General features: G+C 38.9%; 1 protein-coding gene across 7 annotated transcripts in view; it reads left to right on the forward strand.

Moving 5' to 3' along the window:
- The window catches only part of LOC121318047 (neuron navigator 3-like), a 159,222-nt gene that overhangs the window by 83,766 nt on the left and 62,584 nt on the right, over nucleotides 1-12,872 (forward strand). For all 7 annotated transcript variants that reach the window (XM_041254274.1, XM_041254275.1, XM_041254277.1 and 4 more), the window contains exons 8-9: nucleotides 4,757-5,792; nucleotides 9,380-9,495. In XM_041254274.1, the coding sequence (XP_041110208.1) occupies nucleotides 4,757-5,792; nucleotides 9,380-9,495 (1,152 nt within the window). The remainder of the gene's footprint in view (nucleotides 1-4,756; nucleotides 5,793-9,379; nucleotides 9,496-12,872) is intronic.

Genomic DNA, 12,872 nt, shown 5'->3' on the forward strand with positions numbered 1-12,872 from the left:
CCAGTTTTGCCAATGCAACTAACAGAAGTCTGTGCAGTAGCTGTGCCAATCCAAAAATGAGCCCATTCATACTTCTGCTTCCCAAACAGGAGCATGATTTGTAGTAAGACTAGTTCACTGAGATTTTAGTATAGTTACTGTGCCTTTGGGTGCAGTTACATTGAAGTTGAACTGCTGTTTAACTACATTGATGGTTGAACCAGTGGTCATTTTTAACTGCTGTGCTGTGATACTGCGAAACTAAACGCTTATTTTTTGTATGATAAGATGCCAGTTAATATATATTACATTCAATTATATTAAGTTTTAGAATAAATAAAACCCAATTGTATTAAGTTTTAGAATAAATAAAACCTGTAGCCATGTGTTCTTGCCCATGAAATAGCTTTAGTATGCATTTCACTACCACCCGTATTATTGCTTAGTTGAACTTATAATTTCTTTGAAACATCTCTGTGAAAGATGTGGAACTCTAATAGGTGCAGACCAAAGTATTTCCCCTTTAACTTGAATTTTCGATGGGAGGAAAAGTACACAAGGATATGGGGAACAGTGAACAGAATTAGTCAGTAGGACTGTCTTTAAATAAAATTCAGCCAAAAAAGATTATAGAGAACAGTGCGTCAGACACAATTTATAACACTAAAGTAAGGTCGGGATAAGAGACAGAGCGTGCTTATTTTTTTTCCATGAATTATTTTTGTTGTTTGATCCTTTAGTGTAAGGTGATTTTATACTAGTGAACAGTATACAGGCCACTGAGGTAAGCACCAAGGGTAAATCATTTCCAAACTGCTATTTGGAAGGCATCAATATTTAGAGATTGCTCTGAGAGCAGTTCATTTTCTGCCTCGCTGAATTTATAAATGTGCGTTCTAGCTGTTTGCAATCTCAGACAGTAAAATAAAGATTTGGATAGCATGCATTCTGCTCTGCAGGTCCATGCCAAAGATGCCACAGCATTGACGCTTGTAGTGAGGACACAGATTCACACAACGCATCACATATTGAACAAGGTTTAATAACAAAGCATTGATCATCCAGTTTAAAACTGGATGACAATCACATCATATAGAGTAAAAGCCAATAACTCGGAAGCACTATGCATTGAATACAGTATCACCTACACTGCCGCATTAATACATATCACAGTTGCTGTATACTGTACTATATGCATATAGAAGTATGGTAAAGAATAGGGGACAATATTTCTATTTTACAAGTTTCATTTAATCTATTCCATGAGAAATATTTTAGCAAATTTGGATGATTACAAATTATTGTCTACATGTATTTTATTTAAAGTACTGTATACAGTTTCATTGCTCCTTATTGAAAGTTCATTCCTTCTAGCACTGTATTAATAGATATTCATTGATGTATACTTTAAGTTTTGTTTTATAATATTAGTTCTAATAATATTTTAAAAAAATATGGTTACCTATTATTTTGCTGAAAAAGCCTTCATATAAATATCAAGTAAGATAGTAATTATACTGGCATTCCACATCTGAGGATTAAATACAGAATTTTCTCTCTCATGGGTCAGATATCTAAATGTTGCTACTATCAGTAAATAAAATAAAAACACATATATATATATATATATATATATATATATATATAATATATTATATCTTAAGATATATTATAAACTATAAAGTAAAGTTGTGTGTGGTGGTGTGTGTGTCAATCGACACGTTTTTAAAATCGTTAAAAAACACTTTTTAAAAGTTTTTTTAGCAAGTGTGAAAAAATGCTGTAAAGTAAGAATGCTTTCAAAAATAGACATGTTAATAGTTTATATTTATCAACTAGTTTATATTAATTAACTAAATGCAAAGTGAGTGAACAGAAGAAAAATCTACATCAAAGCCATATTTGGTGTGACCACCCTTTCCCTTCAAAACAGCATCAATTCTTCTAGGTACACTTGCACACAGTTTTTGAAGGAACTCGGCAGGTAGGTTGGCCCAAACATCTTGGAGAACTAACAACAGTTCTGTGGATTTAGGCAGCCTCAGTTGTAATCCCAGACAGATTCGATGATGTTGAGATCAGGGCTCTGTGGGGGCAATACCATCACTTCCAGGACTCCTTGTTCTTCTTTACGCTGAAGATAGTTCTTAATGACTTTCGCTGTATGTTTGGGGTCATTGTCATGCTGCAGAATAAATTTGGGGCCAATCAGATGCCTCCCTGATGGTATTGCATAATGGATAAGTATCTGGCTGTACTTCTCAGCATTGAGGAGACCATTAATTCTGACGAAATCCCCAACTCCTTTTCCAGAAATGGAGTCCCAAACTTGCAAGGAACCTCCACCATGCTTCACTGTTGCCTGCAGACAGTCATTCGTGTACCGCTTTCCAGCCCTTCGGCGAACAAACTGCCTTCTGCTATAGCCAAATATTTCAAATTTTGACTCATCAGTCCAGAGCACCTGCTGCCATTTTTCTGCACCCCAATTGCTGTGTTTTCGTGCATAGTTGAGTCGCTTGGCCTTGTTTCCACGTCGGAGGTATGGCGTTTTGGCCGCAAGTCTTCCATGAAGGCCACTTCTGACCAGACTTCTCCAGACAGTAGATGGGTGTACAAGGGTCCCACTGTTTTCTGCCAATTCTGAGCTGATGGCATTGCTGGACATCTTCCGATTGCGAAGGGAAGTAAGCATGATGTGTCTTTCATCTGCTGCAGTAAGTTTCCTTGGCTAACCACTGCGTCTACGGTCCTCAACGTTGCCCGTTTCTTTGTGCTTCTTCAAAAGTGCTTGGACAGCACATCTGGAAACCCCTGTCTGCCTTGAAATTTCTGCCTGGGAGAGACCTTGCTGATGCAGTATAACTACCTTGTGTGTTGTTGCTGTGCTCAGTCTTGCCATGGTGTATGACTTTTGACAGTAAACTGTCTTCAGCAACCTCACCTTGTTAGCTGAGTTTGGCTGTTCCTCACCCAGTTTTATTCCTCCTACACAGCTGTTTCTGTTTCAGTTAATGATTGTGTTTCAACCTACCTATTGAATTGATGATCATTAGCACCTGTTTGGTATAATTGTTTAATCATACACCTGACTATATGCCTACAAAATCCCTGACTTTGTGCAAGTGTACCTAGAAGAATTGATGTTGTTTTGAAAGCAAAGGGTGGTCACACCAAATGTGGATTTGATTTAGATTTTTCTTCTGTTCACTCACTTTGCATTTAGTTAATTGATAAATATAATCTATTAACATGTCTTTTTGAAAGCATTCTTACTTTACAGCATTTTTTCACACCTGCCTAAAACTTTTGCACAGTACTGTGTGTGTGTGTGTGTATATATATATATATATATATATATATATATATATATATATATATATATATATATATATATATATATATATATTTATATATATATATGTATTATCCTCATGTTGAAGAAAATAGACTTTGCCTGTGAATCTTTCTCCATGTTCTACAACCTCTGCGAATTTGGAAGTGTCTATTGCAATTTGTGATCATTTAACACAGAAGCTTGTCTGAGTGGAGCAACGGTCATGTGAAACAAAAGCAAGAGGATTGCAGTCATACAATTTTAATAAGTGCATGGTCCCATTGGGGAACTAATAGATTTACTTTGCATATTTTTCCCTAGAGGGGCCAGGTCCTTATACCGGCCTTAACACTGAGTAGATTTATAGTATTGCATCAGAGCACTGAAACACAGCCATAGAGGAGGAGAGCGAGCTCTTATAACACCGTGTAACAATTTTTTTTTTTTTTTTTTTTTTTTTGTTCCTGGGTAGTAAGTGTTATTTCCTAATTGCTTATGCCTAAAAAGTATAGAAAATGGCTATTATTACCCACAAACTTTGCTTTTGTGACCAGGACAGGTAAATTTCAAAATATCACTATTTCCAATGAGAAAACGGGCGCTTTTGTGTCTTTTTGTTCACATAAAGTCAGAAAAAAACAACATATGAATCCAAATTAACATGTATTTATACTAAAGTAATACAAAAATGACTACAAAAGATTTAGAAGTGAGTAGTTTTTCGAGATTTACGATTATACTGTAAATTTACAATTAGGAAATAACACTTACTACCCAGGAACAAAAATTGTGTTACATAGTGTAATCAAAGGGTACATGTTTCATTTAGTTTCGTAGTCATTTTATTCATTGTATTTTAAAGGAACTAAAGAACAGTGCGATTGTGGATTTGATACAACACGGGTTGATTGTAAAGATGTCTGGTACATTTGTAACGCGATTGTGGAAATCCCATCCACATCTGAGCAATCAAACTGGGCTGTCGGTGGCACTCTGTGGTTATCACCATTCAGTGTGTTTTATTGTGGGCACTCTTTGGGTTCCATCGTTGAGATGACATTAATACCAGCAGGATGCTCAACCCAGCCTCTTGACGGATGGCATCCTTCATACTGTTTTATATTTTTTGTGTTTTTTTTTTTTTTTTTTTTATAGCGACAAGGCAAAGTTACATACTGTCTTTATTATATTTCCCTGTATATCAAAATATTACTAACATTTTAATATACTCACATGTAACTTGGGTTGATATGACACTATATTTGTTACTGTGCAATAGAAATAACTTTTTATTTTAATGCAGAGATGCAGCAATGGTTCACAATACCATAGAACTTTTAGTTTTTATTGTAAATCTGATCAATAAACTTAAAATGCGATAGTGACCTTAGCCTTCCTACTGCATGTTGAGTACCTTTATTTTACTCTCCTTTCTTTCAGAATCAGTGAAAGGACTTCCACAGCCAGGAGGCATGAATGGGAACGTCCAAACCCCCACCAGCACTGGGCAGCAGCAGGCCTCTGCCATCCCCTCTCCCAGCGCCAACAAGCCTTGGCGGAGCAAATCCATGAACATGAAACACACAGCCACATCCTCCATGCTGTCCGTGAAGCAGCCCAGCCCGGCAACCTCACCACCCCCTGCCTCAGACCAGCTCAAACCACCCATTGCTGAGGCAGCCAAGGCCTCAAACACTGGACAGAAATCCATGCTGGAGAAATTCAAACTGATCAACAGCAGGACTGCTTCCAGGCCACCCCTGTGCCCTAGCTCGGGGCCCAGCGGGGAGGGAGGAGGCAGGGAAGACAGTGCTTTATCAGAGTGCGGAGAGACAGATGGTGTCAGCAGTGGTCTGAATAGTGGGGGCTCTACAGGTAGCAGCTCCAAGCAGCCGACCAAGGTGACAACACCACCTTCAAAGACTTCCAGCAAAACTCTGAGCAATAAGAAGTCTCTACCCCAACCTAAGGACAAAGAGGATAAGAGTAAGAGCAAAGGAAAGGCTGGCACACCAAGCAAAGAGGAGAAAGAACTGCCTGTAGAACCTGCAAAGAAAACCTCAAAAATTGCTAGCCTCATCCCAAAGGGAGGGAAGGCCTCTGCAGTCAAGAAGGAAAACTGCCTCCTTGCTTCAAGTGGAATACCAAAACCTGGATTGAAAGTGGCTGCACCCACGGGAAAAACAGCAGCCAGCCCTACCAGCATGGGGGCCAAAGATACTGAGAAGTCAAGGATGGGGAAAGCGAACCAGAGCCTCTATGTTCAGAAATCCCCGTCTGATGGCAGGACTCCAGGCAGCCTGGCTTCAGCGGAGGGGAGAAGGACCAGCATGGTTTCATCAACAAGCACTTCCGCACTTTCGGCTGCCATGGTGATGGCATGTGGACAGTTGGGGGGATACGGCATTGTCCAGCTCCCACAGCAGCAGCAGTACAACCACCCCAACACGGCCACAGTTGCTCCCTTTATGTACAGGTAAGCTGAAGTATTTTGAAGTGTTATTCTGTTAAATAGTATATTGCTGATATTGCCAAACAACATTGGAATGTTTAATCTAGCATATAATTTTGAAAAGAGAACGCAGAAGAAACAAAGAAAAGTTTAAACAGCTTTAGAGTTAAATGTATTTCTCAGCTGTTTTCTATTTACAATTAACAGGTGCTTTTCAAAAAAACTGAATTAAATTACATACCCATTGATTTTTTTTCTTGTTTCAGATTTTTTAAAAAAAGGTTCCGTGATTACACAACATTCCTTGCACATAAATAAGGTTATTCAAGGCAACTGACTGAAATTATTTATACATTTATTAAAATGTAATGTAATGATGCATTACACAATTAACAAAACCATTAGTAAATAGGAGGCTTTTTCTTTTTAACCTTGTACAATAAATGGCGACATAAACCGATGCACATGACAATTTATTAGTGCATTCTAGAGTTCACTGTGATGTAACTTTCCACTCATATGCTATTGGTTAAAACACAAAACAACAAAGCACATAAAGAATGAAAAACATAGCATTGTCTTTACGTTGTTCAAAAGTGGTTACTTAACCTTTTCTGTCCAAGAATGTGTGTAGGTTTTTTTTTCTTTTCTCCGGCTCGTTGTGATTATGAAAGAGTTGGCATGCCCAGCTTGGTTAAGAGACGAAAAGGGTACGGTTGCAGAAGGGCATTCTGGGAATCTACAAGACGGAAAATGTTAAGTGTAATCAGAAGAAACCAAATAACAAGGAACTGGATTTTTGTAGTTTTTGGGGTTTTTTTTAAACCCAAGAAGGCTATATTTGACATTTAGAGAAACAAAAAGCAATCAGATCTGGCAAATATGGGTCAGTACATTGCCTCCCTTTACAGCCTGAGTAGCCACGTCATGTAACATGCGCTAGAATTAATTTGTTTACATATTGTTATTCCAGTTCTTTCAAGTCACACGTAGTATTATGATAATAACTGCTTTACCAGATTTATTTTGAAAAACCACATGCTGACATCTGGCCAATCACGGCTGGGAATGAAGCTCCATGCTATTGCCCACTAACCATGAGTTGGTGTCATCCCCCTTTCATTACTGTGTGTTCTGTCCTGTTTACAAGAGGCCTACTAATAGGGAAAGCAGCTACTGCTGTGTGCAGGAGAAGTGGTGCCTTAAATTAAACTTGATTACAAAGCAACACATTGGGGTTGGCATACAGACATGTTTTGTGATTAAGTGGTTGGCAAACTTTCAAAAAAGCCCATAAGACCTTGAATCACTGAGGTAGCGTACAGTGGGCCTTGATAAAAAGATTCAGAAGCCACACAAAGCACACCTATTCTGGTAATGTGCTTGCAGGAAATGTACAGTACTTCAGTGGAAAACCACAGACATGATCCTTCAACAGCAAGCCCAGCATAGATACAGTAGGTGGTAAAGCCTGTTATGATGGAGTTAATCAAATTTGATATTCTTAAAACTGTACTGTTGGTTTCTTTAGCAATCACCTAGAACAGTTTCATACCTACAAAACTCAAACTTTTATAAATCATAAGAAGACAGCAGTTAAGTAACTAATGCTGTAGTGAACATGTAAAGTTAAACCAGTTTGCTGGAGGTTTGCTAGAATGATGAAAGATAAAGCATGTGCAGAAATGTATGGGAAAGGAGGAAATATGGTAAACAATTAGCTACAGTAACCTTGTAAAATATAGTAGTTAGTGGTTGGTTGCACTTGAACAGAGTAACAGTATATAACATATAATACATTCTAGCCCTGTCTCTTGCACACGGTCTCTGATAATTACAACCCCCCACTCCAGGAGAAACTGTTAACTCCCTCTCTTAGGAAAGAGAACCGCTGCTGCTTCACAATGTAGTGTCATTCCAGTAGCAATTAGACTTTTTATTCCATGACCTGCCACTCAGGCTTAGCAAAATTGCACTCCATTGATTAAGCATCATGGGCCTTGAGTAATTCATGCCTGAAGAAATGAATTGTGAATTGCTTTTATTTATGTGTTTTTAAACCTACATAACGCTGTCTCCTCCTGTTTGAAGATAAACTCTTAAAAGCGCAAAGATTCTGGGTTTATATATTAACTATGCTACATTACCTACGCTAAGGCTTTCACTGTGCAGGCTTTAACGCTGTCACTTATTCTGTTCTGATATTTTTATCCACAAATTAATGGGTTATTAATCTTATTGTGCAGGGAGAGCATCTCTATTTTTGCCACTTGAACATCTGGAGTCAGATTCTCCACCATATGCACACAATCAGCTGCATCCTGCTTACAGTGTGCATTGCTTTCGTTAGCGTGCATTGCATTTGTTAGCTTAATAAAAAAAAAATCTGCATTAAAGAAACTTAATATACAGTTTTTTAAGCACTTCTCCTTATCCCTATATGCTACCCATGTAGAATGTGCATACTGTATGTGCCTCATTTATCATACTGTATATACTGTTTTTATGTGGCTTAACACAACACTAAAAACAAGAGACTCGCATGGTTTGTTTTCTCCCTATGAATTATCTAACCAGTGGCAGTATCTGCCTTTGTTTAGATCAGTTGAATAGAGCCCACAGTGTCATATCTAGATGCCATGAAAAAAAATGCATTTCCTAGTAAATCTGAGTGAATGGATTTGGTTTCGACAAGTTTGAGGGCTGTGCTGTGTCATGAAGGTTCACATATTCTGTAATTAAATGTCTTACAAGTTTGCCCATATTTACTTAATTTTTTTTTATTTCCGTCTTTTCGTGGGAGAGGAAATTAAATCTTTGACACCTATAAATGTCAGAGGCTAATAAAAGAAAGTGTCAAGCTTCATATTGTGTGACGTGTGTTTGTGCACCACTGTAGAGCGCACATTACTGACCTCAAATACGATTAAACATTTTGCTTAAGGAGTTCAAAATATAATGTATATAACCTGTGATGATATGACCTCTTTATACACAGTCTTTGTTTGTGACACATTTCATTGTATCAGTATTTTTGACATTGAGGAAGTCCACTGTTTTACTTACTGCACGGTTAAATTTCCAAAGCTTCATAATAGTGCAGGCTTATCCATTTTATAGACCATCATCCACAAAAGAATATTTATCTTCAAATAGACAGGTGCCTGTGGACTGTTCTGTAGTAGCTATGGGAACCCTGCCTCCCATATTACAGCAGGTTTGGGATTTTCTGCTACAAACACATTTGTAGATAAGAATTATTATCTTACATTTTGTAAGTATGGTATTATAATTTTCTGCACTTGCAGCATTAACCCACAGCCAGCCAAAATTAATGTGAACAAGATATTAACTTAGAAACAGAGATGTGCAGAAATGGAAATCTGCAACTTTCTCGTTAAGAAAAGCATTTAATAAGCACAATGACTACCTGTATACAAATCCACATTGGAATCAAAGGTAAAGATTATCATCTTAAAGGAGAAGTGGTTTTAGCCACAATGTCTACATTTTCCTTTAGCTTAACCCTTAAAATGGTTGACCATTGTTAACCTCCTCCTCTGAAGGTATTGCTGCAGATGTAAAGCTTTTGTTTTGTGACTCTCTTTCAGAACCTACTCTGAAAATGATTGTACCGCCGTTGGCCCTGCTGACGGCTGTGTCAGCCCCACGAAAGCAGATCAGTATTACAACAAGACTGCCAAACAGTGCCTGGAGGAGATATCTGGTAGGTAATGGCACTTGACAGCAGGAATACAGGCCTACTTGTTGACTAACACTAGTTGGCTGGTTTTCAGATCTGTGTAAAGGTGACACAAGAGAAATGTCCGAGAGTTTTATTGAGTTTTACAGAGTTTTACACTGAGCATAACCTCTTGTGTCGTCACTGTACACTGCAGTTGCAAAATGAGAGTGACCCCCTACTACAGCCCACAATGCACAGCCTGTGGAATATTGTACTGGTAGATACAGGTGTGTCATGTCCAGTGTTGAAGGTTTGTGTTATTTGGGTCTGTAGCGGGCCTGCTGATTGTCACAATACGCTTCGTACGTCTGTGAGCTCCGAGGCTGGTGGTGACCAGAGTTCTACGTTCTACTGGTCGTTTTCTATTAACGCTGCCATTCCAGATATACCCAGGAGGTGTCTGTCTGTCTGTCTTTGTTTCTCTGTATTTGTTCATTGTATTTGTGCTCTCCAATTCTGTCCGTGTATAATTGATACTGCTTATTTGAGCCTTTTTTAATCTTCTGATAGAATGGAATTGATTGACAATCTATAATCAATCTGTTGGCTTTTTTTGAGTTTGCACAATTATATATATCTATATATATATCTATATATATATATATATATCTATATATATATATATATATATATATATATATAATTGTTAACATGGAGGTTCTGTTGCACATTATTAAGCGTTCGGGCAAGGGCCCTTGTTTTAAAGGTGTATTGTTTTTACTTTTTATTTATGGAGTAGACTACGCCCAAGCCTCCCTATACTTAAGCCTGCTATGTTCATATATGCAGTATGTTCATTTTTTACAGTGTGTATTGTGTACTGTAGTTGGTTGTATTTTACTGTTAAAATAAATACATGGATGTATTTTCAACATGTAAGTGCTAACCCTTGTATTCTAATACAGAGATGGAAATAAAACTCCCATTGCATAGCGATTTGATCCATCAGGGTTCTACAAAAAATGTAATCAGACACACTTGAGCTTGTTACCTATACACTGTGGCCAGTCCAGCTCGTAGTAAAACCTGGAATCCATGAAACTGCTATGCAATATGACATTTCCATCCCTGTAATATTATATCACTGTATTTAAAAACACCTGTTCCTGATAACTAAACCTATCCCTTTAAGTATACCACAGTTACATCAAACATCAATGGGAAGGCCTGGGTTAAAATCCTCACTTGTTGAGTTTTCCTTGGCATGTGGCACTGGTGGTTAGAGCTGAGGACAGGGAGCTTTAAAAGCCCTATTTATAAAGCCATTCCAACAGCCACTGACTGACTGAGTTCCCACAGTCAGAATTGGCTTTACATCTTTGAGCCCAGGTCCCACCCAACTGTAAAACAAATAAAAATAAATAAATAGAAACAAGCAGGACCTCACTGGGCAGTAGTTAAGGTCAGGCATCTTAGCTTGGCTATCCTACATAGAAGAACAATTAAATAAATACATTAACAAAATCTCCTTATTATGCCTGCTTTCAACCTTATCACCTCCACTCTCAAGTACCCTGTTCACTTAGCATATCAAAACCATCATGTTGGCTTACTAATATTGTGTTCAAGTTCATATAAATCCGTATGCAAGTTTTTTTTTTTTTTTTTTTTAAATATATGTATACTGTGTAACAGCGTGGATAGAAATAGCCTCATGTCATGTAACATATTTCAACATATGCTTAAGGGCTTTGCTTTTATCCCTTCCTGGTTTACCTTTGTAGCCTCAGCAGTCATGACTCTGGGAAGACATGTTGTTGTCTGTAACAAACTGGGCAGCTCTTGTAATTCGCCAAGATGTTTGCTGCCATGGTAGCCAGGAGCGGCAGCAGCAGGAGCAGCGGCAGCAGCAGCAGCAGCCTCTGCAGCAGGAGAAGGGAGACATAGATCTGCGAATGCAGGCTGAATACTAAAAATGAGGCGAATTTTGTGCTAAGCTCTGCTTCACTGGCTCATTTCAGCTCTTTATTGAGCTCTGACATGGAAGACCCATTTGCTTCAGTGTAGCAGCAATTTGAAATGAGAGAGGCTCTGTGCTTTTAAACTCACTTGAACTGGAGAAAGGGAAAGATAATATTATATTTATCTTTCCCCAATCAAAATCAAATCCTTGGAATGGCAAAAGAAAAAGAAGAAAAAAGAGGAAATTGAAAAAATTTTGCAGCTGGAGGGACAGGAGCTTGCTAGTTATTGGTTAAAGTGACCATAAGTATGCTGTGGCTTGAGGATTATTCTAGTGCTGTTGGTGCTGGGGTAAAGCAGCAGTATACACTGTAAAATAAAGTCTGGATGGATATTTGATCTTTGCAATTAGTTAGGATGCTGTTTGTTGTGAACAATGTTGAATGGGCTGCACAGGACACCTAGGTGGAAACCCCGAAGGCTGTAGCACTGCTTTGAGCAAGCCCTTCAGTTGAAGCAAGCTTCTTTTCTGATCCGTTGCTGCCAGAACAGGCTGCTGCTGTTACTGCAGTGAAAAACGTGTGAAAACAAAACAGGTGGATATATATCATAGCTCAGAGGATGCATAAAGGCACAGAGTTATCAGTTTTCCAAGGCAGGAACCCTTCGGGGAGGGGAAAGTCCAGTCTCCGAAAGCAGAAATCACTGACTAACCTTACACGCCTGAGTGAGGGGGAGCACAGGGTGTACTCCTTTGATTTGGAAGAGACTGAGGCTCCAAGGCAGACCAGTTGCAACTTCCTCAAAAAGGATGGAAGACAACGGGCAGGCTCCTTATCCAGGACTCTATCCAGATCCGAGCACTCTCTGTTCCACGGTAGCCCCCCTGCCAGGGTTGCAGCAGCACAGAGAGCCAGTGAAACGGATCTGTGTGCTGTGAGCAGCGGCAGCAGAAAGCGGAGCACAAGTCTGGGATGCCAGTGGGCTGAAGTAAAAGCTCCCAGTAAAGTTTGTGAAGTCACGGACGAGGAAGGCAGCGGCAGCAGCAGCAGGTCAGATGATGATACTGCCCTGTTCTGTGGCTCTAATGTTACCGGCAGCCAGTACTGGGCAGACGAGGAAGCTGGCTGTCAGCGTGAGGGGACCGCTCACTTAGATCAGGAGGTTATACTGACAATGCTGGGGGACCTAGAGCAGGCCCTGTACACTAACATAATGAGTAAGTGCTGTTGTGTGACTTTGGTGGATGTTGCATTGGAATGCTTTAGCTTTCATATGTCTGTGATGAAGCATGAACAATTCTCCTAATGTATACATCACATTCTGGTCTAATAATTATGCTTAGTACATTGCATATGGTTAGGAATCCTTCTTCTCTAGGATAATGCAGAACTTGTTTTTAATAATAATATGCACTTTGTTCTCTGTAAACCATAATACTTTGTCAGAAAATACAT

Source organism: Polyodon spathula, chromosome 7 (assembly GCF_017654505.1).
Source record: "Polyodon spathula isolate WHYD16114869_AA chromosome 7, ASM1765450v1, whole genome shotgun sequence".
Lineage (NCBI taxonomy): Eukaryota > Metazoa > Chordata > Actinopteri > Acipenseriformes > Polyodontidae > Polyodon > Polyodon spathula.